At 43.9% G+C, this 20,912-nt stretch overlaps 1 protein-coding gene across 5 annotated transcripts in view; it reads left to right on the top strand.

Moving 5' to 3' along the window:
* fignl2 (fidgetin like 2) overlaps window positions 1-20,801 on the top strand; it is a 54,395-nt gene extending 33,594 nt beyond the window's left edge. For 2 of the 5 annotated variants that reach the window (XM_028584068.1, XM_028584069.1), the window contains exons 3-4: window positions 6,000-6,140; window positions 16,210-20,801. In XM_028584068.1, the coding sequence (XP_028439869.1) occupies window positions 6,116-6,140; window positions 16,210-18,257 (2,073 nt within the window). In that variant the 5' untranslated portion in view covers window positions 6,000-6,115 and the 3' untranslated portion in view covers window positions 18,258-20,801. Of the gene's footprint in view, window positions 1-4,305; window positions 4,444-4,829; window positions 4,870-5,999; window positions 6,141-6,418; window positions 7,240-16,209 lie in introns of those variants that run through there. The other 3 variants (XR_003693092.1, XM_028584067.1, XM_028584070.1) reach the window with 3 other exon arrangements.
* The last annotated feature ends 111 nt before the right edge of the window (window positions 20,802-20,912 follow it).

The following is a 20,912-nucleotide window of genomic DNA, read 5'->3' as shown; positions in this document are numbered from 1 at the left end:
AGTCTGACTAGGTAATTAACACTTTGCTTCAGCTGTTTATAAAACTTGCTGAATTACCTGACAGCAGATTGTAAAAATATGTTTTTAAACTGACAGGAAATAACATGTTTATTGGCCCTAACAGCTTGATATTGGTTAAACTACTTCATGTTTCAAAACACATTTGAATGTAACATGCCAAACGTTGTCACTGGTTACATAATTTACATACATTCTTTGGGCAGTGTATTTTCCAGGTTTTCGAGTGGTATGAGACATATAATGTGACTGGCTGAAAATATATAAATCACCACACCCCTCCTATTTATATTCCAATTCATCCAACCACACTGTGTGCATATGACAGCTGGAATACACCATCACTGTCCTTACACACATGGCCTAGCACTTTTCACTTTGCCAGTTTTCTGATGTTAGGTGTAAAGGTGTGCAAGAGGTCGATTCTACTGTATTTTCATTAGGATCTACAACTTTGACTTCCTCCCTCTAAGATGAGGAACTAGCATTATATTTTGCTTAGCTAATCACCCTGTGGGGCTGGGCTGCATGCATATTTTCATTTAACCTAATTAAATATAAGCCTGATTCATCAATTTAGCTAGATGAAACCAGCTGACCTGCCAACATAGTTCATCGTTGCAGGAACAACCTGCTGAATGGAGGTGTTGAGTTGACATGCCCTGGAGTATGAGGTCAAACGCTAGCGTGTTGACCTGTAACCTTTGTCCATTCAGGAGTCATTTTCAGCCTGCCATGGCTCTTTTGTCTACCTCTCATATCTCTCCATTAACCTCCAACCACCAGGCACCTACGTAGCCTCCCAGCCCTGACAGTAAGCCATGTCCCACATTGTCCACTGGACTGAATGTCCTCTGAACGTTTGGGGAGCCTGAGCTGTCACAAGTGTGCAGAAATATCTTAATGCATATCAGAGAAGGGGGCGGGATCTTTAAGACTGACACCTGTCAAAATCACTCCTGTGACTTGGGAACTAGTCTGTGCAGGAGTACCTGTTCTCTCTCTGTCTCATTCAAACTCTTTTTCAGTCTTATTTTTTCTCAGTTTTTGGCTTGTCTCGCGTCCTGGGGCCCTGAAGTCTTTGTGCTTCAGTAATGCTGGGCTCAGCAGGCTGCCTGTGTCCACACACTGCTGCCTCAGCACTAATAAGGCAATAGAGTGATAGAGAGAGCACCAGAGTTGTCTGCTTTCAACATCCCAACTCAACCGTACCCTTACCTAACCCCCCACAGAGACACCATTAGCAAATCTATTGAGGATCCCATATTAGGGAAAACATTAAGGAGTCTAATTGTGGCCCTGAACTGGGACTCGCTGGGTGTGTTAAGTTTTGTAACCACTCTAATGAGTTGCAGCGTTTCCTTCAATGGTTTTATTGCCCTACATTCCAATTTAAGCCATGTCACTGACCACTTGGGCATCTACTAAAATAGCTCAACCCACATGTCTTAGGATTTTCAGAGGCCATGTGTTTAAAGGATAATTATGGTTCATTACAATTTGGCTTTTATTTTTGTAGTTTGGGCCATCAGTTCTATCTGTTATAACATTATACTCACTAAAGTACCCAGGAACACCCTGACATTGAGTCTGACAAGCAGTCCGACGATCACAGAGGTTGAAATCAAGCCTTGCACAGGAAACTGCATAGTAAAATTGTGTGGATGTGCGATACGCCAAGGCCTATCAACAAAGTAGAACCAGGAAGTTGGTCAGCAAACTGATGGTGTTTATAATGGACAGTGTCGGTGATAATGTTACAGTTTGCTTCCATTTTGTTTTTCATATAAGTTGACTAACATGAGGTTTTATATGTAATTATATATAAAACCGCTTTAAATTGCTTACAGTATGTACTTGACTTCTTTTTAGAAATGTGTTCCTACATCTTACCAGTTAACTTGGTGAGTATAATGTTAATATTATTGTTTTGGGCTATAATGATAGCCCAAACTATGAAAATTAACCTTAAATGATAAATTTAAGAAGGTTATATCACAACATCATAAACTAGCATGACTACAGTACAGGGTGATTAATTTAATGTCAGCAGGCCTTCAGACTGCTCTGAGAACAAACACTCTCCAAAATGTTTTCACATGTTGAGGTGCATGGGATGCTCTGGACTCCAAACATATGATCACAATGTCCCTCTCTATTTTCAGCTGGTCTACTCACTCTGTGTTCACTTGTATAGTAATAATTGTGGTGTGTGTGTGTGTGTGTGTGTGTGTGTGTGTGTGTGTGTTTGGTGTCCTGTAGCTTGTGCGGCAGTGCAACATGGCAGCTTGACTGGAGTACTGGCTCCGTGTAACAGGAGGAGATGACTTGACCATGTGGCCCTCAGTGTGGCGCTAAAAACAGCCTGACAGCTGTGTGTGAAGAGCGAGTAAATGAAACTGGAACAGCACCTGACCATGAGATAGATGGTCTATTTTTTGTAGGGTGTACTAGAACTATTGCATGTTTAGCTTTTGGATTTTGTTCTCTTTGAAAAGTTTTACTGTGAATGCCATAAACCTACTCAGGTTAAAAGATAAAAGGGCTGAATTGTCACTGACTTATTTGTATGATATTTATGATTGTCATCATCGGTGTAATGTGGTTACTTTTTTAATAATAAGAAGTGTAAAGAATTAGGACTCAAAATTATTTTCTTACCAGTCACTAATCCCAGTAGTGCTCCATTTACTTTTCAGGGAAGTACTTGTTTGCTGTCTTACCAATGGTTGGATTGGAGGTTGATCAGTTTCACCGAAGTGCATTCATTGGACAGACTGGGCTGGTGAATGGACGTGGCTAGCTTCCCACTCCAAGGTTGTCTTGTTTGCATGTTTTGTCTTCTCAACTGACTTGATCACCAATGGTAAGCCTACAGAATGATGTCCTTGCTAGTTGACTGGAGTGCTGCTCAGCTGCAGTGCACTTAGTGCTGCCACAAGTGAACAGAATCTATATTTTGTGTTTCCGCACATTGACCGTCAGTAGGCTCCACCCCCCAGTCACCTACCGCCGTAAATAAAATTGCATTCTGTGGGAAAAAAGAGTTCTACTGATTAAAGAAAAGTTCATCTTTGTCTTCCCACCACCATTGGCGGCACTGAGCATGTCCTTCCATGGTTTGACTTTAATTGAATCGTTTCTTGATCGAAGTAAATCATGCAATGTTGTTACGTTGCACCCATCTGACGTTTTTTTCCCCAATTTATAAGTTGTAAAGAAGATTGCCTACCCTCGTTAAGTTTGTATTTAAACATCCTTCTTGTTATGAATTTTATGAGCTGCTGAGTGACTCAAATGTCTGGGTTCTGGGTGAAGACCAACCTGAACCCAGGCCATGATACGTAGTATGGCGATCCTGGATCAGGGCTACAGGACCTCTGGAGTGCTAGTGACTGAAGAGCTGTCACAAGGGGTTTAGCTAGCTGTTAATCAGTAAATACCTCCGTAAGATAGCTGCTTGCTAAACCACATTGTCTTGTTTTCTAAATTTTTTACATACAGATGTTCTGACATGTGGGTGTGGCAGCTTTTGTTAAAAGGCATCTTCGAAGGAGCCAAGCTGAGTTACAAAAAAGTTATTGTACAAGTAATGTAACTTTTTTTCTGCCGTTCTGGGCTTTTCCGCCTTTAATTTGACAGGACAGCTGGGTGAGAAAGGGGAGAGACATGCAGGAAAACATCACAGGTCAGATTTGAACCCTGGATCTCTGCGTTGAGGCATAAACCTCTCAGTATATGTGTGCCTATACCCACTGAGCCAACCTGGCCACAAGTAGTGTCATTTTTAATAAGTAATGAGTAAATGATTACATTTTTACAAGTAACTTGATCACAATCTGTTTTAGTCAGTCAGAGAAGAAATAGACAAGACATTGTTCCTTGTTGTGTTTTCACTACAATCTCAGCATTGTTTCTTCAGCTCTTTCTTGATCCTCCCAGGGCAAACCAAATTTACCCTGGTCATTTCCCTCCAAACAAAAACTCTCTCTCTCTCCACTATCCTCTGTGTCCAAGTTTCAGTATGATCGCCCTCTCTCTCCTCCAGAGCATGATTGGTCCGTCATCCACCCTCTCTGCCGCCCTCCCCTCATTTTCTCTCTCTCTGTCTCTCTCTGTCTCTCTCTCTTTCTCTCTCTCTCTATCTCTCTCTCTCTCCTTACTTAAAAACATAAAGAGAGAGAAGGAGGGGAGGTAGAGGGGGATGGGAGATCCATAGGGGGAGGGGAGCTGAGTGCTTACTCTGTTGTCACTGGCTAGAGAGAGAGAGAGAGAGAGAGAGAGAGAGGCAGAGGGAGGGAGAGAGAGAGTGGAGTTGTGTCCCATATGTGAAAAAAAAGCATAGCAGTGCACACACAGTCTGGTTTGCTCCAGGGATTATCATAGCGCTTTCAGATCTGATGGAGGACATGCAGGCATGAATAGGTAAGGCTGCCTGTCTTCTCTGCATCTCTGTGTTGATCTGCTGTCATAGCCCGCTGCTCTCCCTGCTGTTTGACTTGTCTCCGCTGGCTGGCTTAAGTTGGAGGAGGACCGGAGCTGAGTCTGTTGTAGCAGCTCTTCTTTTTGGCCGCTGACCATGAGACATTTCCCTGAGCAAACCAAAACTCCTAACTCTGCCTTCTCCTCTCAGCCTCTCTCTGAACTCTGCAAGGACAGATCTGTGTTTGTTTTAAGTGGAAGCTGTGGTTTGTTGCTGTAGTGCAGTTAGTTATTCTGCGCTGAGTGTTAAAAGTTGACTGTCAGTTAGAGCAAAAGGGGCTGTAGTCGGAGGCAGTGTTGTACGTAAAGCCTGTTGGGGTCCAGGGACGGCCGTGTGGTCATTGTGTAATTTCTCTTCCATATGAAATGGTATATGAGTAAACTGGTTACCGACTTGTTTGTTTGTATACATACTAAGAAAGATAAATTGTGTAATGTGCAAAAGCAGTAAATGTCATAATGTTGCTTTACTACTGTTAAATACTGTTAGGTTGTTTAATAGAGTTTGTATTATGTTTTGCTTGCGAGGTTATTTTTTCAATGGTTACAGTAGCTTTACATTTTGTTATAGATGGTGTTTATTTGTTGCTAAAAATGTTTTCATAGATTTTAAAAACTGAAAGGTGATTTCAGACATCTCCATTGTTTTTACACTATATTTTCTGAAGCAACTCACTTAGCACCAATGTGGATAAAAATGTGCTTTGGTTTCCACAGCATTGAGAAAGAACCTAAATGGCTGTTGTGAAAACAAAAACATTTTCAGAGTTGTTTTAATCTCTTGGGTTTGCTCAGAGAGGTGCTTCATATCAGAATAAAACAATTGCGAGGATCAAACTGTCTTTAATCTGTCCACAAATACATTTTTAAATTTACAACCCAAACCAGAAAAGGGATATTTCTCTTAGAAAATAAACAGTAGGTTAAATGAATTCGTTTTTTGAACAGCGTGATTTAAATTTTAGATTAGAGAATTTAAAAAGTAAAATGTCATTACAGTGAACTTTTTTTCCTCTGAATTTTCCTTATGCAGCTTCAAAAGTGTAAGGTCTCCTAAGAATGCTGTCTTTATTGCCCCAGTGCACAGAGCAATGGTATGCATGAGTTTTTTTGTGAGGCAGATTTAGAAAGCTCTCTTTAGAGGCTGAACACAGCTTCTCAATCAGCTTAATGCCTGCCTATAATGAATACCCTTGTGTGTGTCAATTTGGCAGAATGTGTGTGACTGTGTGTGTGTGTGTGTGTGTGTGTGACTCTGTGTTAAACTGATAGGGTTCTCAGGTTGGTCAGTAATTCTATCATACTCCAGGTGAATTCTGGTATGTGTGTTTGTGTGTGTTTGGGTTTGTGTTGCTGTGTGAGGTTGTGTGAGGTTGTGTGGTTGGTTGACATGTGAGTGTTTGTCCTGACATTGTGCAGCAGCCTATAACATCTCTCTCTCTCTCTCTCTCTCTCTCTCTCTCTCTCTCTCTCTCTCTCTCTCTCTCTCTCTCTCTCAGGGCTGTTCTGTTGTCAGTGCGAGCTCATGCTAGTGATGGACAACAGCCGGACGGACGCTAACCTTAGCTGGCATTCACACAACAGCATCCCTCCTTACTGAGACCAGCTCCACAGAATGCTGAGTCCTATTGTCCCCTATAGTGAGTACACTGCACCCTTCTTTCTCTCTACCCGTACTGCCTGTCACACTAAACAGCCCCACTTGACTTAGTTGGACTTTGCCGGAATCAATGAGCCCCCACTGCAAAAATTAGTGTGAGTGTACACTCTGTTCTGTAGTTTGCAAACAAAGGGAAAAATGCAAAGGTAACAGTGAAAATGTGCAAGCCTCATTGCAGAAACCTGACTTTTTCCTTGACGTGCACTGTGGAAATGCTAAACCCTGGGCACCGACACTGTTTGAATGTTTCATCACCAGGCGGAAGACACCGATGGGGGAAGGAAGAGGGACAGAGGGAGGTTGAAGGGCTGATGGTTTAAGCAGAATGAATCCCTCAGTTCTGCAAGTGTCATTTTACCAATACAGCTCAGGACGTACCGCCACACACACTGCCCCTGTTCTCCCCCCTTGTCCCCTTCTCTCTTTTCTCCCTTCAATGCTGACCTAATAACTGACATGTCCAGTTTTGGCCTCCTCCCTTTGCACCCTCCCACCAAGTTTCATTTGAGTCCAGTGCTCTGGCTCTCCAAAACAGCATTGTTTTCCGGCCAGCATGGGGCTGCCTCCGTGGCCTCTGCCTCAAGAGCCCCTTTTTCCCAGCTCTTTAACTCACATCAAAGGAGCATTATTGGCATGGCAGTTACAAGAAAAGAGGGAGAAATCAAACAGAATGCTTCATTTAAAAAGTATTACTTCATAATGGATGGTAAAAACTTTCAATTTGTTTTCTTAGCAACCAATTTCTTTTATTGCAGAGCCTGTGTAAGGCAATGGTGTGGGTGTGAGAAATCATACTGAACAAAACAGCCTGATTAAAGCATCATGAGCCTATGTTTGACAGTAACCATGGCACTTTGTTTGCTTTTTGGAAATTTCCCCCCTTAAAATAGCCAATGTTATTATTCGACTGCCCATAAAATGAAATGATGGAATTACAGATTTGTTGCCAATAAGTAGTTGACCTTGTGTGTTGTTTTAAAACATGGCCTCTCACAAGAGGCTCCTGATTATGTTGATTTAATGCCTGTTCTCCCAGCTTTTCTTTTCCATTAAAAGATGTTTATAGCTGTAAATCTAAATAGGCTGATTTGCTCAAATAAAACTGATGGACAATTTGTTTGCAAGAACAAGCATGCATGCTTATTCTACTTCCCATCAAGGCCTGTTTAAGAGGTTGTTCCATCAGCTCCCTGCACCCTGCTAGTCCACACTGACTGAACACACTCTCCCTGCTGCTAAAGTAGACAGCACATCCAAGAATGTCACAAACTACTGGGGAATAGTTAGCATGCCTTTAGAGTCGGCACACTGCTGGTCCTTCATGGGAATCTTCCAGTACACTACGTACTTGTCTTTGTGTGTGATTTGCTTTTACGATCGGGATGCACAATGCTTGTTTTCATTTGCTCTGTCCAGAAGCTTCATGTTCTTCATGTACAGAGTAGCTCTGTTCTGCTGAGCTTCTGCAGTGGTGAGATTGTTTCAGAACAGCTTGTCAGTGTGCTTGTATGTGGACAGAGGGAACGTATGAGCGCACACAGCAGTGTTAGGTAGTCACGTTGTTTACTCTCAGACCAGTGACACACAAACACACTGCTGTGCTCACTAATGACACTGCAGCTCACTGGCCTTTACTTACAGACTTAGGTCATGGTTCTGCGGAGCAAAAGTCAGACTGTGAGGGACTTTGCATATGTGCAGGACATGCGAAGACTCTCACCTCCATGTTGGAATCCCCTTTGTGGGAACGTGGAGCATTCCCGCTTCCCGATGCTACTTCTGACTCCTGCTGTAGGCATTTTTGCCCCTGTACATAGATCTTCCCACTGTATTAATGCACACGGTTAGGACAGGTACACCCACAAACACACTTTACTCATTGTTATCAGAACTGCTATTACAAATCCTACATTCAGCCAGTGTGTGTGTGTCTCTTTCTTCCCTGGCGTGTGCGGCCTCGGCCCTTGTCTCCGGCCAGTCCGGAGGAATTCAAGCTGGGGCAAGCAGCCATGGCCGGACCTGAGAAGAAACCTGAGAGAGATTCCAGGGGCCATGGATACTCCTGGAGGGATTTGGTGCAAAGAATCTGTAATCTGCACTTCAAACACCCTCTTAAATCAGTCCCAGGCCGCCAACCCAGGAGTGCCCTAACTCTTGTTGCTGGGGCCCCGCTGGTGTAGCGATACCTTTTCTTTTAAAACAGCACACACTAGCACACACACACACAGAGCAACAACACACAGGAGTTCAGATCTGGCAGTTTTTATAGCTCTCCTCTGACTGACCCCTCTCCCTCTCCTTTCTCTCCCTGGCTCTGTTTTTATGCTTTGTGCAAGTGTCTTTGTGAATGACTCGGCTAAGTCATGAAGTAGTTTGTATAGAAAAAAGAGTAGGTCTCATCCTAGCCCCTGAAGGAGCAGGTTGGAGGGCTGCGCCAGCATCTATCTCTATTGTAGGCAGAGTGGTATGAGTGCTGCATTGGAGGGGCCTTTGAGGCCCTTGAACACACAGCCTGCTAAAGTGTGTGTGAATAAGAGCTTGGATCATTAGTGTAGGGTGTGAATGGGCTCTAATTAGCCCCCAGTGTGTGTGGTTGTGTGTATGTGTGTATGTTTGCATGTATCCACAAGAAAAGAAGGTTAGGGACCGAGGACCATGTGAGTCCACTGGCCCTGTGCTCTGTCTCTCTGAGGGTTCATCAGCTCATTAAGGAGACCTCCGCTCCTGTTAAGGGCCCAATTAAGAAGCAAGGTGGTGAGGTTCATTTGGATGGCAACACTTCACTGGATTCCTGAGGCAGCACAATTCAGAGCTGGACAATGAGACACAACTTCTTTCACACCAGCACAGCTAATTAGTAAATGACCACGCTTAAGAAAAAACATACTATAATCGTTAAGCCATTAGGTGTTTATAGTGCAGTGATCATAAAATGCACTGCCACAGTGCAAGTGTGGCTGTTGTTATATTGAGTTTCCTTTTATTTGTGTGTGTACTAACAGAAAACAACAAATCCCAGAGCTGTCCATGTGCTGAGAGTATAAGCTGGGAGCACAGAGTGGCCAGGGGATATGGACAGAAAGGAGGGAATGCAACATGCTCACTGGGAATGGGGGGTGGGGGGGGGTGGGGGGAATAAGGGAGGTGGAGAAGCAGAGAATCGGGGGAAAGAAGGACGTTGCAAGGAAAAGATAGAGCTGAGGAGGGGGAGATAGAACAGAGATTGGGTGAGTGAGACAGATGGAAGGGGTGATTGGTCATCACAGAGCCTTAGGACAGCTGTTCTTTGATATATTAGTGGACACAATGACCTAAAGCCAGCCTGCAGTCACAGAAAATAGGGACCCTGTTTTTCTTTAAGGGCGGGGGGTTTGGTTGGACAGGGTTCTGCCATTTGTGGACGTGCATTAGCAGGCATGGGGGATGGGGGAGTTGTTTCTAAAATTACGAGCATGAAGTGACGCATCCAGTAATTATTCCGGAGGCTTTCTAGTTTTGGAGAGTGCTGCGAAAAGGGCTGTAAAATAAGCATGCTCTCAGATGGGACTTTGCTTTTTGCTGCACTATCATAAGCAATTCTAAACACATTTGTCAACTAAGCAATGTTTAACCAATGCCATCAAGTAGTTTGGCTACTGCTGCTCTCCATCCACTCTGCAAAACAACAACTTTTAATGACACTATTTGTTGACTGCTAATGAATTGGAGATTTACCACATGGAAGCTTGTTTTATTCTGTTTATCAACTCGTTTTGAACAATAATTGTCTTTTACCCTAACTAAATTTTTTTTACAAACAAGGGTGGTATTATTTTCTTCAAAATACTCAATGCAACGTTGTCATACTTCCTAATAAAACCTTATTAGCTGCACACACTGACAAAAACTGTTCTGACAGCTGGCCTGAAATAAAGCAAAAAATAGAGTACGTCAAAGTGTCAATCTGATACGAATGCCGAATACGAATCTGATATGAAGTGCAGATAGCTCTTTCCACAGAGAGAGGATTGTACAGAGATAGGGATAGAGAGAGAGACATACGCAGAGGACATCCCTCAATGCCACTGCAGGAGATGGGCTCCTTCCTCCTGGGATTGGACTGGTGAGGCGTGTTTGAAAAGAGCTGCGTCTGCTCGTGCACTGGGCAGCAGGTGTGACAACTCCCCACCAGAGCTCCCGCACTCTTCTGTTATTACATCTTTTTAGGGCCATGAAAGAGGGAGCAGATGAGACAGGGCGAGAGGCATAGTGGGAGTGTGGGATTGTGTTTCTTTTGATTGATTGCAGAATTGTGACTAATGCAAAGATTTATTATAATTTTCCCTAGCAATGCCCAATAATGCATGTCTGATGAATTATGATCCCTGTTGTCCGTTGTGCGCATTACCCTGTCTTACGGTGTTTTGGAAATGGCCTTAGGTAACTTGACATTTGGTAACATAGTTAACATACATAATCCACAATATATGTGAGGAATTCATCATCATTTTTCAATATGTTGGTAAAACCTACAAGAGCTGATAAAATGTGTATTTCATACCAAAGTGTGAGAACATCCAGAGACAATTTTCCACTGTCTCCACCTGCCATACTGTGAAATGTGGCCGGCCTCTCAGATTGGTGTTTTTATGACGGAACAGGTAGTCTGCAGCGGCAGGACGGCATCAGCCTAGTGAGAATGTCCTGCTTGATATTAGTATCATAAATCACAGTGAACTTGAGGACAGAGGACTTAAGGGGCTTCAAGAGTGAACAACAAATCAAGATTACAAACACTGATAAATTATAGATTCTGAGTGCTTCTCCCTTTGCACACCAAACTCAGTCCTTGGTTGTTTAAAGCAGATTATTGGATGTTTGTTCAAATGCACTGACGTGTTTAAAGATCTTGAAGAAAGACATCATTTATTCTACATATTTCTGTCCAGCAAGCAGCGAGTTTCATCCAATAACTCCTTAATCAGGATGCACTTGCTGAATACATAACTGATGATCATCAGAGCATCAAGTTTGTGATGTATCAGCACAAACATAATGTCTGTCACACTCTGCCCTTCTCTTCACTTTCTGCCTGTCATTCCCCTTTGATATGGCTCTAGGCTCTGTATTGTAACTGCATTCATTTTAAACTTCTTTTTAAAAGTGTCTGTTTCTGAGATGCTATTGAGTCCCTGTCATACTGCCGTGACAGCTGGAGCAGCATTCTCAAAACAAATTTGACACGGCCCTCTCTGCAACTTGCTGTTGAGGAGTACTGAAAGAATTTTGTTTTCTACATTAAGTAAATTCACACCGTAGAAATTTCAACATATTTTACGGAATTAGTATTTTTTTGCGGAAGTCTTTGGGGCCTGCAGATGAATTTAAAGCAGAGGAAGCGATTCGGCTGCACAGTTTCTCCACATTAAATATAAATGTCATGACTGAGGACAAGGTTTTAATTCTGCAGTAAATTCTTGCCTTTTTCTTGGTGTAGTATATGTTGTAGTTGTGAAGTTGACCAGCAAAGCAAACACCTGCAGGTCTGTATCATGATGATTATTAATGTTTTATAAGAAGTTAGGAACAGAAGATGATGGTTTATAGATCTATGTACAAGCACATTGCTCTCCCTAATTCATGCCTCTGTGTGGAGATGTACGATGTTTGCAGTTTTCTCTCAGTGGGTGGGGGTAGAACTCAGCCCTGAACAGAGCCCTGATTGGATTGATGCATGGTGCTCTAGTTTACAAGCAGCCTCTTCACAATCGGCAAGGTTTAATAGTAGACTGTCCCAGAAGGGTTGTTGCATCCATGTCCGTTTTGTTCCTTGTGGCAGGGAAAACAAAAGTGCCGGGAAGGGAGAAGGGGAAAGCAACCTCAGGGGAACTATGAAACGGCACTGGAGCTCTCCGTCTCCGGGCTTCCTGCCAAGATAACGTTTCACCTCACCCACTAATACTTCTTTTATAGGAAACCACAACACAGTCTAGTGTACTACCAGCCTTTATAGGCCAAAAACTACTTCGGTTTCACCTAGTCAACATGAGATTCAGTGACTTTGTAGATGTCAGATTGGACCATTTGAGGGAAGAAATCACAGATGAACCTAACATACTCCCCCTGAGCCATAAGTGGTCTAATTTTAATATTAGGCCCTCCTCAAAGTTAAGTTGGTTTCTTCTTAAGGGAGCCGTGCCACTGTCTTCATCACGCACTCCAACAATAGGATGCAGCTCACATAGGTCCATCAATAAATCCCTGGCTGACACAAAAGCTGTCAGTGGACTGCTGCTGAATAGATTAATAAGATTTCCATAATTAGACAGGCCCCTGACAATAGGATCCTTCAGGCTTTGTCTCATGGCCAACTGGATTGTCCGAGCCGCGCACGTCTGCTGGACGGACGTCCACCACAATGGCTGGACAGACAGTAAGGCGGTCAGCAGAAGAACATCTGTCTCTCCTGGGGCCGAAAACACACACCCACACACAGTGGGAAGTTTCATGTGCATACATATAAGGTTCTTATCAACCTCCTCGCAGCCAAGTAAGGCCATCGGTCAGTAGAAAAGCAGTCTCCTCTCTAATTATGTTAACTTGGTCATTACAACCAATTTTTGTTCACCATAAATTCAATAGCACAACTGATAAATTATAAAACATTAAATACTCTTCCAAACCCTTTGTGACTGGATCACAGTCACAAAGAACACCAACATTATTGAGAACACCAACAAAAGCCTCCAAAATGATTGAATGAGGACAGGATTCCTATTTTCAAACAAACTGCTGTTCTTGTCCATTCTTTATACATGTGTTTTTCCACTCCATAATCCTCCTCTAATATGAGTAAGATAGAGTTGATGGGGGTGTGGCAGGAGAGAGTAATGTCACAGCATTAGAGAAAAGCATATAAGTAATACCAAACGTTGCAACATGACGATGATGATGATATTTACATCTGGATTGCAAAATTCACAAATTATTTTAGCAGTGTATATTTATTTTGTGTTGGATAGGATCATTTAAAATCTAGCATCGTTCTGAAATATATATTGAAGTTAACCTAATGATTGCACTGCTGCTACCCACAGAAAGTCCACATTGTCCTGATTTCCTACTTCTAATCTTAGCTTTCTTCCTGCCCCTCCAGTGAATTAATCTACATGAGTGCTCTGATTTAAGCAGAAGTGTAGATTAGAGCTTGCTCAGTTTATTGTGGAGCACTACTGCTCTAAAAACCACAATCCAGCAGAGGCCAAGATCTAATTACATGAAAGGGCTAAACTGCTCTGCCACCCTGCTGTGTTCATCAGGGAAGTGAATGGTGGCCAACCTTCATCAAACTTGCTGTTTACATACAGAAAGAATTATTGAGTGTAATGCTTTTTTTTTTTTAGAAAGTAATTACTCTCAGATTTAACAGTGAATTGGTTCTTCAGGTATGCGCAGCTGGTCATTGAGTTGGTCAAGGGGGTAGTGTGAGAGAAGTCCATTCTGTGTTGGTGCTACTCTGATGATAGAGTGGACAGCAGTTAGCCCACCTCACTGAGTCCTCTAATGTCCGCTCCAGTCCGCTTAGAGAGGACGAAGCGCCTGCTGTCCACTCCTTCCCCTCCCTCTTCCATCCCTCCCTCCCCGCTGCAGGTTTTATGAGCTCCCCTGGGCTCTCATCCATCTCTGTCACACACAGGCCCCATTATTGGGGCTGCTCACAAACTGGTTGGGCTGCAGATGGGAAGGGCCTGCAGGACATATATGGTTTCTACAGCCGGACAAAGACCTGCGAGTCAGACCACAAAAATATGTGGTCGTCTGGGTGTGGACAAGACAATGTCTTCAGCATGTTTGTAATAAGTGAACAGAGTGTGAGAATGTTCCTTTACATCTTGCTGTGGTGGGTGTGTGGGTTGACTGAAGCTTAGGAGAGTACTTGAACTGGTTTGGCCATTGGGAACTTAAGGCAGTGGATTTGAATATGAAGGACATGATAATCCAGCGGCCATCTGGTCGGCTGGTCTCATTGGACTGAATAAATAACGGGCGTAATCTGAAAACACACATGGGGTGGTTTGGAAAGCGGGTAAATAAAGAGGGCAAAGTTAAGGAGTGAGCTAGAGGGAGCAGCAGCAGAATTGCAGGCTGTGGATATTGAGATTTGATTTAAATGGCAATAAGAAGCCTGGCTCCACACACGAAGACAGCCATGAATAATGAATCATCAGGCGTCCACAGAAGAAAAGGCAGAGAGACCAGTAATGACGGCTTTTGCCATATTCCTTTTTACCTCCCTGTTTCTGGCTGGAGTAGTCCTCACCTCAGGGTAAATCGTGACAGTTCAATAATGCCAAGCTATGTGTGGAATGTCAAGCTAATGCCTCAGCAAGAGGTAGCGCTAGTCTTTATGAAATAGACAATTCTATTACTATCCTATTGTAGTATAATACACACAAATATATACTCTTCAGTTGTAAAAAATTACAGTTGAACATAGAGACACTAAAACAGTGCTTAAATTAGCAGATGCATTATACATTGCAAAGGAAGAGACAGCCAAGCATCTGCATCTTCCACACAGTTCAGACTTAAAGCCAGTTGAATATTTTACTGGAAAATAAGACCTTTGCATGAGGGGGCATGGAGGAAAAACAATTCATGGCACAAAATCTCTTTTTCAACTTCCATCTCTGCTGTTAACTCGGCGATGTGCTTGGTGCGTTGCAGCCATGATCAATCAGAGCTCGGCCAGTGCTGAAGTCAGCCAGAGGAACAGACATTCCACTTTCCCAATGTTCCATGGGAGACTGTGCTGATGAATAGCACTCTATGCTGCAATTCCAAACCCAACCCCCTCTTTCTTTCTTTCTTTCTTTCTTTCTCACTCTCTCCACAACACTGTCCACACACACACACAGACACACACACACACACACACACACTCCTTCCCCTCTCCCTCCCTCCCTCTGTCCAGCCGGCCACTGAGCTCTTGGAGCTCTGGAGTACGGTGGGTGGGTGGATTGGTGGGTGGTAGGTGGGGGTGCAGGGCGGAGAGAGCAGGCATTCAGAGCAACATGCACAGGGAGATAACAATAGGTCCTCTGGGAGACCTGCAGATGTTAGCAGTACAGGGAATATTAGTAGGATCTTATTGCTACTCCAACATAAGCTGGGAAACTGCAAAACAACACATCTAACCTACTGATCTGCTTTCACTCTCTTTCTTTTCTGCAGCTTTCTCTTTCTCCCTTCACCTCCCCTTTACCTTTCTCTCCCTCTCTGGGAAATACGAGCTCCTTCTGCTAACATGCATGATGGCAACACTAAAAAAAGATTCCTTTAACAGAAGAAAGGCCATTTCTTATCACTGGCTGCTTGGAGACGAGGCGCTCAGACATGTGTCACTGTGCAAAGGATGTTGGTCATGGACGAGTGTACTATGATTACTTTGCACTAATCTATATCAAACTGAATGTAGACTATTGTAGATTTTTTGTGGTTGAAAAGAGTGTTTCTTACAACAAGTACGGTTTTCTGGCCGTGACATACAGTAGTCCAAACAGTTCGTCTCTGTGAGAAATAAACAGGGTACTGTGTCGCAGCATGGTAAAACAGATCTCAAAGCACTTAATAAATAAACAAAAAATATCACACAAAAATTGAAAGTCATTTATAATTCTCTGCAGTGTCTCAGTTCTTGCAGTGTGCCAACTTAAAACATTATATTGTAACATGGAAAAAGCATGACTTTTTTTATATAATGGGAACTCGGAACCTTGGATGCTGTTTGCATTTTAGGTAAATGCTAAAAGTTTGACTTTAAGAATTATTTCAATTATCAATCAAAGCAAATGGAGCGAAACAATTCTCTATTTCTCAGTCACAGGAGAGGAATCAATTAATATACTGTAGATGCTATGCTGGACCCAAATGGATTAATATTATGACCACAACATTGCACACAAGTTCTTTAAGATACATAACTCCTTCACCACCAATTTCCTATTTTCTGACAGAATTGTAATAAGGGATAAATATGACCTGTTTTCTCTGTGTGTTTCTCTTGTCAGGCCTGTTAAAGATGCACTGGAACCCAGAGCATGCCCAGCCTCTCAGCCAGTGGCCTGAGCAGCACCTTGATGTCTCCTCTACCACCTCCTCTCCGGCCCACAAGTCGGAATTCTACCCTGGCCGCGGTCGCAGCGGCTCCAACTACGCCTGGGCCAATGACGACATCTCTGCTCTCACAGCTTCCAACCTTTTGAAGCGTTATGCTGAGAAGTATTCTGGCCTGCTAGACTCACCATATGACCGGCCACCTACTGTAGGCACCTACCCAGAGCCAGGGGCCTTTGGGGGCCTCAATGTCCCGAAGACTGAGCTGGAGCCCTGGCCACTGACACACAGCACTGATGCCTCCTATTCCCTTGTGCCCCCTGGAGGCCATGACAGCCTCTCAGGTTCCAAAACTGTGGCCACATCTGCAGGTCCTCCAGGGGTTGGTAGTGTTTCAGTGGTGAACAGTAACCTCTCAGACTCGGGCTACAGTGGCAGCAGCTCCTGTAGTGGCTCCAGCGAGTACCCCTCTAGCTACAATGGCACCTATCTTTCCTCAGGGTACTGTCCCCAACCCAATGCAGCACTTCCCCTTGCCTCCCTCCACACTCTCCAATCCACCCCTACCCTAGTGCCCAGCTATAGCCCTACCACACCGGTCTATAACTACCCCCCTAGCACGTATCCTCCCCATACCAGCCTTGCCCCCAGCTACAGCCACCCCTCTGCAACTTACCTGCCCTCAGGTCTACAATCCCCTACTCCTGTTCCCTCAAGGCCCACAGTGGTAGGAGGCAGTTATAGTTACCAGAGCACCAACCTTGGGACATCTGAGTCTGGTGGGACATTAAAAAGAAAAGCATTTGAGATGAGTGTAGAAGAGGATGAGAGCGGGGACGGGTCTCGTTACAGGAAATATAGCTATGACCCCTTAAAGGCTGGGGGGAACTCACCCTACAGTGTGAATGACAAAACAGAGTGCCGGGGAAACGGCTTCAGCAGTTCAGGCAGCACAGACCCTCAAACCTTCAAGTCCAGTAAGCCCTCCTCCCAGCCCCTGGTGTCTCCTCAGTATGGGGCAGCTGGGGAGTACAGCCCTCCAGCGGGCATGACGGGGGAGAATGGCGGGGCAGAGCAGGGCTTCATCCAACAGCAGCAGCACCGCTCCCAGGCCCACAAACGCCCTCCATTGTGTGCTCCGACTGTTGAACCTATGAAGAGCCCAGACCCCCGACTGTTGGACCTTGTTAATGGGGAGTTACTGGACTGCAGCCCGGCACTGGGCTGGGGCGAGCTGGCCGGGCTCACCCATGTCAAGGCTGCCCTGGAGGAGGACCTGCTGTGGCCCGTGTTGAGGCCCAGTCCAGTGATGCGACCACCAAGAACCGTCCTGCTGTTTGGTCCCCGGGGAGGGGGTAAGACGACGTTGACCCGTTCTTTGGCTTCACAGTTGGGGGCTTCCTTCTATCGGTTGAGTGGAGCCATGCTGGCCTCTAAAGGGAAGGCTGAGGCAGAGCACATTCTGGGATCTCTTTTGCAGGTGGCGGGGGCACGGCAGCCCTCTGTGGTGCTGCTCAGCCAGGTGGAGGCCATGGAAGAGGAGGGGCTGAGGCAGAGTCTGCTGACCACTACCCTGGAGAAAGCCCAGGTGGGGACCACAGGTCTGGTGATTCTTGTATGTGCCACTGGAAGGCCAGATCTGCTGCAAGATGCAGTCCATCGGAGCTTTGCCAAGCGATATCACGTTGGCCTGCCAGATGTGGGTATGCGCAGGCAGGTGCTGCTGCAGGCGCTGTCGCCCCAGGGCTGCAGCCTGAGCGAGAGGGAGCTGAGCGCTGTGCTGCAGCGCACAGAGGGCTTCTCAGTGTGGGAGCTGCTGCAGCTCAGCCAGCAGGCACTCTCCTCAGCATCCTCTCCCACTGGGGCCATGCATGGCCACCCCACATCCTCCAAACCCCCAGCCTTCACAGACTTTGAGAATGCCTTCTGCAAGGTGCGCCCACACACCACCACAAAAGAACTGGATACTTGTATAGAGTGGAGCAAGATGTATAACCACTGAGAAAGCAACAAGTCACTGTAATCGGACTGCATTATGACCCTGTCTTTGCTTTGACATGGAAAGCCATGGGAATGTTTTGTTGTTTTGTAATTACAGTTTATGCAGCCAAAAGAGCCAGTGAAGCTCAATGATTGTTTTCGTATGAATAGCCGCAATATTTTATTTTTCCCAAAGAAAAGAAAGATGAATAGGCCTTGTTGAGTGGGGTAGTGTATTAGTCTTTTGGCCAACAGGAAAATCAGATTATATTCTATTTGGAAACTCTCAGAGATCCTGATTAGCCTTGGTCCGGGACAAAATCAATTAGTAGTTGCTAGGTGACGTGGTCCAAGATTATGGATAATCAGGGTTTGGCAAAATCCCCCCTTTGACTGCTACTCTCAGGATCCTATTTATTGCCAGTCCACTTCCATGTTATCCTAATGTTGATTTAGTCATTGGACTGTCACTAATTATTCAGTGCGAATGGCTTGGGATCATTTTAGCAGACCACAGTTTTTAGCAGACCACAGTTTTTGACCAAAAAGGTGTCAAATCAAATGCATAATCAGCAGTGTTTCTATATTTCTCAAAACAGACTTCAAAATCAGGTCATCTTTCTCGATAGCTTCTCACCAAATCAAAAGTTAGTCCTTATTATTCCAAAAAAGAAAGTAAACTCAAAAGACTTTTATTAAATCTGTGCATGCTGCTGTCCTTCCCGGGAGTTATGTTTTTCAAGTAAAACCTTGCAGTTACACTCGACATGTTTGGTTGTAGTAATTACTTTATTACTGTTGGGTTGTTGTCCTTAAATTCCACATACATTTGTTCTCGATCTCACATTCCTCATCGTCTGCAGTTTTCCTGAGAATCTCATTTACAAAACTAAACGTACCCACCTGCACACCCACCGTCTCCTACAGTCTGTTTTCTCTTTCATTTACTCCTTTTGTTTTCTTAGTATTTAGTGTTGTTTGAAATGCTCAGGAAGAATTTCTTTACCTCAGAAATATGAAATAAAGAATGTATGTAATCTTATGGTCTTAGTAGAGAGTGGCGCGGAGCGAGAGAAAGGAGCGAGGAGAAACCTGACAGTCTTGTAATACCCACTACGGTTGGGCTTTTACCTCGGGAGAGAAACTTGAATATGCTACAAAGAGTAACATTGAATGTAATTCAGGTATTTCAAAGGATATTTGATGCCATAAATCCATGTATTATTATATATGAATATATAAATCTGTTTTCTGTTCTTTTACCCTTTATTTTTATTGTAGTTTATGGTGGAGTGATGATTGTCTTCAAGAAATGCTATGTAGAATACAGAAAATATTCCTTTTTTTGTTGGACAAACTGCTTACAAATCCCCGTGTTATTTAGTGTTTACATATCCTGTATATGCATGTCTGCTGTTTATAGTTTTATGGCTGCAAAATATAATTTAAAAATGTAAATACAACACACACAATCATACATGTGTACTCACAGTGAAAATCTGAGCACAAAATACCTTCCAAAAAGAAAACAAACAAAAACACAGATGCAAAAAATAAAGCTAAAGATGAAGTTGTTATATGTAGCTTTCAGCTAATCCTAAAGTCTGAGAATTCACAGTTTATGTGTACATATTGTGGATGATCCCAACATGTAGGCAATCCAGACAAATCTCTCCTTTTCCACCAGTCCTACATTTCTGTTTTAACAAGCTGGAAAAACCCGGTCACTGGACTGCTGGTACAGAGGTTGTTGTATTAGACTGTTGCCATGGTCCTGCGGAGGTATACACAGAATGATGTAATATTTCCCACTGCCCTTTCCTCTCTCTGTCTCTCCCTCCCTCCCTGCCTCATCATTATTTTTCCTTTTCTCTCTCCCCAGTGCAATCTCATTAGATTGGATTGCCCCTTGGCCACAAGCCCCAGTGGTCATGTGACGTTGTATCCCCCCCCCCCCCCGCTTCTCTATCCCCTTCCCTTATACCTATTCCTCTGGAGTGGAAATGGTCTGATTGATGTCCAGCAACCCTATATCACAGTGCAGCCATCCCTCTCCAGCTGGTGGCTTCAGTCATGCCATACAGCCAGATCAATCAGAGTGACCCCCGCTGTGCAAACTGATCACTGTCTCAGAAACTGAAAACACATTTACAACTTGCAGAACAACCCCTGCCTCAAGCGGCACGCTCTCAATAATGCTAGCATTTATTCACATGTAATTACAGAAATTAAATCATAATTATGATTTAGAGGTACGAGTAGCTACATTTTGAATTGTTGTTGTTCCCACTACTCCCGACAGTTTGTCCAACAAAGCAAGTTTTTATTTTTTAAATGTTTTGATCTGTTATGGCGGTAACTTTGTTCTTGGTTATTGTACATTTTCTGTAACCATTTCTACCTCATTTTTGCGGCATATTGTACATGAAAGTATTTATTTCATGTCTTTTTTGATGTCTGTTTTAAAAATGATAATGATGTTCTTGAACTGTAATGGTCTACCTCAGAAAAGACTGTATTTTAAGAGAAGAGTATCACACAATATTAAACAGAATTTGTAAATATTGCACTGCAGTTATTTCTTGCCCCCGGTCAGCAGTCTACGGACTGCAATTGACCAGAGTGCAGAAATAACATGATAGTGGTGCTTACCTTATGTCTCTGTATCTGTAGCCTA

Source organism: Perca flavescens, chromosome 7, assembly GCF_004354835.1.
Source record: "Perca flavescens isolate YP-PL-M2 chromosome 7, PFLA_1.0, whole genome shotgun sequence".
NCBI lineage: Eukaryota > Metazoa > Chordata > Actinopteri > Perciformes > Percidae > Perca > Perca flavescens.
Note: the sequence above shows the minus strand (reverse complement) of the source record. Positions and strands in the feature narration are given on the sequence as shown.